At 47.3% G+C, this 5,502-nt stretch overlaps 1 protein-coding gene across 1 annotated transcript; it reads left to right on the top strand.

Annotated features, from left to right (window-relative positions):
* Window positions 1-234: 234 nt before the first annotated feature.
* SARC_11310 (hypothetical protein) lies at window positions 235-3,965 on the top strand (the record flags this gene model as incomplete). The annotated part of the gene is made up of 6 exons (XM_014294606.1): window positions 235-321; window positions 785-928; window positions 2,002-2,106; window positions 2,779-2,958; window positions 3,397-3,533; window positions 3,858-3,965. Coding segments are annotated over exons 1-6 (701 nt in total), but the record flags the coding sequence as incomplete, so codon positions are not given.
* Between the last annotated feature and the right edge of the window lie 1,537 nt (window positions 3,966-5,502).

The raw sequence follows: 5,502 nt of genomic DNA, 5'->3' as shown, positions 1-5,502 counted from the left end.
GTGTGTGTGTGTGTGTGTGTGTTTGTGTGTGTTTATGTATAAGAATATATATATATGTTGTAGTTTGCTAGACTTGTTTCGAAATGGAATATTCTCGCGCTATGTACCTCTCGATAGCGAGCGAGCCCAAGTGCATTGTACCCTGAGCTCAGCTATTTTTTTGTATCGCATTATTTGTTGCATTATTCGAAGGATGTGGATCTTTCTCTAAATCGGCATTGTTTTCGTTTAATAGACATCAACTTCGGCACCATACCTCCCAAGTTGGAAATCCTGCAGATATCGGACTTGAGTATGGAGCGCTTCAAGGGCATTTTCCGGGTATGCCCAGTTTAGTATTCGGAGTCACGTACTGCTGCTTCGAGTTTTTCGGTATAGCTATCAGGTACACAGTGATGGATTGCGCATATGCAATTCTTCTATCCCAACTTTGAACTTCGAACTGTGGACTGTGAACTTTGAACTTTGGTCTGTGAACTGTGAACAGTGGGCTGGACACTGTGAATTGTGAACTTTGAACTTTGATTGGGTGGGACGGAACAGCCCTACAAGAATACACCGACTGCATGTATATACATCTCGTGAATGTAATGAATGTGCAGAGACCCATGAAGTTATCATGTATGCTTCATCCCGCGGATGCCAACGCAGTTAATAGATGACTCGGGCAGGCCTGCCAAGGAAACTGATTAACGTACAATACGTGCGTATTGTATGTATTGTATTCTCTCTAGACTTTTGCGTACAGCTTGTTCTTAACACCCTGACGCCCCCAACACCACAGCTGGCCTATTCCGGCGACCTGTCGGTGGAGTTCACATCTAAGGCGCAGCTAGCACCCGTGAAAACCCCCACGCGCCAATCCAACATCAACCGACTCAAGAAAGGTGTGATGGCCGTCAACAAGCCGTTGGTAATCCCCGTGAAGGTACTGCTGCACTCAGCGTGTGTGGTGTGGTGTTTTGTCGTGTATTGCTATGTGGCTTTTGTATGATTGTCCTGGCTCGTGCGGCGTAAGGAACGGTCCTATCATTTGCCTTTGATAATCCCCGTGAAGGTACTGCTGCACTCAGCGTGTGGGGTGTTTTGTCGTATATTGCTATGTGGCTTTCGTATAGTCGTCCTGGCTCGTGCTGCGTATAGAACGGTCCTATCACTTGCTGTCTACGGTGCTCTTGCTTATGGGTTAGGGCCTCTCAGGCTGTTTCTTGTGGCGCCGTGCTATTGGATCTATTCAGATGTACAGCTGTCCTTTTAGTTGTGTTTAACGGTGCTTGCTAGTTGTATCGTTTACACGTACGTGCCAGTTGTATCGTTTCCACGTATATGCTAGTTGTATCGTTTACACGTATATACCAGTTGTATCGTTTACACGTATATGCTAGATGTATCGTTTACACTTATATGCTAGCTGTCGTGCTATTGGACCTATTCAGATGTACAGCTGTCCTGTAGATTGTGTTTAGCGGTGCTTGCCAGTTGTATCGTTTACACGTATTAGCTACCTCTGATAGTTTTCTGGACACATGTGCCGTCGCTCTCAGTTGGCGTAGCTTGTAGTTTGGTCGGGTTACGCATGGACTGGCACGCCACATATGCTGGATACCACATTCAGTCAGCTATACATTTGGAGTAAGGCATTGGTTAAACAGAGTTTTGGGGGCAAGGCAACGGGTTGAACTGAGTTTATGGGGTAATTCTTACCGATGGGTTTATCCGTAGCGCATCACCTGCGACACAGTAATAAACTTGGGCGATCCCATAGGGTCGATGGCATGTACTGTGCCTCTTGCGTACACGCACCCATCTACGACCTAGCTCCCATCTATACTCGGTTGGTTTGTTCGTTATGTATGCACAGTTGATGTAGTGTACATATTTCCGCGGGGGATATATTGTAAGTGTCTGACGGCATACGTGCCCCTCTTGTACAGAACTCACCATGCTGCGATCATTTGACACTACGTGATGCTACCTACCTGTCATTTTGTCACTGTGTAGGTGTCAATCAGCAAATGGGAAATCGATGGCATCGCCAATCTCGATATGCACAGGACACGCGGCGTGGCGCTCAGCTTCAAGAACGACCCGCTAGTCAGCATCAAAGTATATATATGTATACTTATATATATGTCTTATCTACACACACACACATATATATATATATATATATATATATATCAGGTTGCAGTGCCTCAGTATGGAATAAAGTATAATAGAGTATCGAACGCGGTAGTTTATCGTTCGAATGTTTGCACTGACTGCTGCAGCTACAAACGTACGGTGACGACCATGTCGTTTCGCAGTGGGGAACAACACTGCATGCATTTGTACGAAGGGGTGACCCATCCAGTAAATATGAACGATTACCCGTGTATATACGCCCATAAACATTTATACAATCATCACTGTGTGTGTGTTTTTAACGTATCCACGCATACATTTGCTCAACCACGAATATGTGTACTTGTGTGTTAATTCCGGGGTGTCTGGCCTACCCCCTGGGGTCTATGCGCTATCTATTGTGCAAATATGCGCGTTGTTGGCTCTGTCGTGCCGAATTTCATCTGCCGCACATACTCACTGCATACTTCCGAATATAGTCCAAGTATCCAACAGATTCGGCTGGGTGTGTATGTGTACAGTGTGAAGGCCTCGTATGTGTGATAGCTATTGTATGCGCGTATACCTTGGCACAATCACCTACCCGAGCACGCACTCACCCATCCCCGCAACGGACGATGGGTGTCCTAATCCTGAGCTGGGCCGACCTTGCAGGTAAACACGTCCTTCGACGACAACAAGTTCTTGGCGCAAATGTTGCAGGAAACCCTGGAGAAGGAAGTTAGAGACTTGTGGACCACGGGCATCCCTGAGCTGGTGCACACCATATCCCTTCAGCTAATCAAGGACTATCAGACACAGCACACCGAGGTCTCCAGGGCTAAGAACAAGCGGGTAAGCCGGGTTGGGGTTGGGTTGGGGTTGGGTTGAATGTGTGTTGGGTTTGGCCCGGTTGCTTTCATAATGCTAGCGTTTGCATGTATGTCTGGTATACCCAGAGCGTGCGCGTGCTAGGCACAAAACTGGAGATCACGGGAGGTGGTGTGCTTTCACGAGAGATCATTCCGATACGCACACGCGCTGCTTAAGGAATTAGGCACAGTTCAAAGTATCTGAGGATTCACCTGTGTTGAGGCTGAATTGCAGACACCGCGGTGGTCTGGCACTGGAATCCACTTCGCACACAGAGTATGTTTGTTTACACTGGCCGTCCTTGTATACACCCTTATATACACCCCTACATACACCCCTATAAACACCCTTTTATACACCCCTATAAAACACCCTTATATACACCCCTATATACACCCCTCATACCCATATCATGCTCAGACACAGACAGCCCGATCGAGAGCGCGGAGGCAGTCGCGCGACACCTTGTCTGAACCCACTACACCCAGGACCCAACGTAAGTCTGCACAGAGCAACCCACCCCGCTTCAGCAACACCCAGTACAAGGATGTGCACAGGTAGGTAGATACAAAGACACACCCAGCACAAGGATGTGCACAGGTAGGTAGATACAAGTACACACCCAGTACAAGGATGTGTACAGTTATGTAGACACCCATATGCACCCGAGCTTTTTTTTCAAGCATACTCACAGAAGTTTAGGCCTGGTTTGTTTTGTTTTGTTTTCTGTTCCTTGTATGCATGCATGCCTTGCTTCCGCATAAGCCGAAAGTTCGGTACACCACACTAGCCCCTCCCACAGTCAACCCCACGCACGTCAATACCTATACGCCACTGTGACATGTGTACCTGATAACCGCTCTCTTTATACGCGTTGGCAGGTTGGAAAGCAATCCAGGGGAGATCATAGGAGGGCAGCTGTACTCCATCTCCTATGCGCAGAGCACCATATCACCTTACACCAAGGAGTCCAGCCACGTGCGACACAGGTACGTACGAACCCTCAACACACACCCCCTATGGATAGTTTTCCCACCCCCCCCCCCCTATGGAAAGTTATTTACCTCTCCTTATTTATAGTTATTCACCCTGTGATCTTGTGATGGGGTGCAGTGGTTGTATTGAAGTAAAGTCATTCACCCTGTGGTCTTGTGATGGGGTGTAGTGTGCATGACCTTACAGTGTTTGTGTAGAAGTCGACCTCATGGTTGTGTACAATCGTACTAGTTGCCTACAACAACCTACACCCTCCCATGCGAAAGTGTCTAGCACACAGTCAGTCGTTGTCGTGAGGCTTCAGTCGTTGTCGTGAGGCTTCAGTCGTTGTCGTGAGACTTCAGTCGTTGTCGTGAGACTTGCTTAGTATCACGGGTACGAGCCGCCGGTATAGATTTGACTGAAATTTGGCTGCATTCAGAGCTTCTTCGAACAACAACGTCCGTTGCATCAACACTACAGCACACTCACGGGAGTTGCCCTTCGAGCGCTTGAGATAAAGAGGTGCAAACTCACCTGCATTATACGAACATAGGTCTGTAGGCCATTTTATAGAATGATCTGCACCACTTAGGGCAGTCCTAAAATAGTCGAGACCAAAAGGGGGGAATCAGGGCAGATACCCATTTCCAGATTATTTCGTGCTACCATTGGTAATTAACGTTTGTCTTATTTCTATGAAGACATTGTTCTCAGTCTGCAACAGACTGTTAGCACACCACTTACTCACACATTCGCACTCAGTGCCCCTCTGTATGCATGCAAACATACCTGTATAGATATCTATTTTCCCAAACATACCCGCAAACATGGCCACAAACATGACCACAACCATTATTACAAACAGAATCATAACCATAAACACACAAGCATAACCATAACCATAACCAGAATCATCCTCACAAATACACCATCACAAATCACCAACACAACCATAATCATAAACACACAAACATAACCATCACCATAATCATAGTCACAACCACACCATCACAAACACACCATCACAAGCACAACCCTAAACCTGAACACAGGACCGAACCGCACCTCGAGGCGGGGGAAATGGCCGTACGCTCTACCAGTTCATCCGGACTACCCAGACGAGCTCATCCCAACACACCCAACAACCCCAAGCAAACGTATGCACAGGCACGCTCAGCCTCATACGTACACGGAGCTGCATGGCCCGACTCCTCCGAAAGCGATTTTGATGCGGCGCCCGCGCGTAAGGTGTGGTGGGTTGATTTTTGGTTTGGCTTAGCTTGGTTTGGCTTTGGTTTTGGTTTTGGTTTTGGTTTTTGGGGGGGGAGGGGGTAGACGGGATTTGCCCTTCAGTTTGGCCGTAAATAGGTTTTTCCTGTGAAGTTAGTTGTCATGTATATACACTTGTAGTCGCCCACGCTATTTGATTCAGTCTGTAGCTTGTCTGGGCTAGCGTGTGTGGGGCACTACCCCATCTATACTGCTTTGAATTGTGATTTATTGGAGGATGGTTACCAAGCGGCTTTGCTTGTATCCAAGGCATGTATA

The sequence above is a fragment of the Sphaeroforma arctica genome (assembly GCF_001186125.1).
Source record: "Sphaeroforma arctica JP610 unplaced genomic scaffold supercont1.1621, whole genome shotgun sequence".
Classification (NCBI taxonomy): domain Eukaryota; class Ichthyosporea; order Ichthyophonida; genus Sphaeroforma; species Sphaeroforma arctica.
This window is presented reverse-complemented; position numbering and strand designations above follow the sequence as displayed.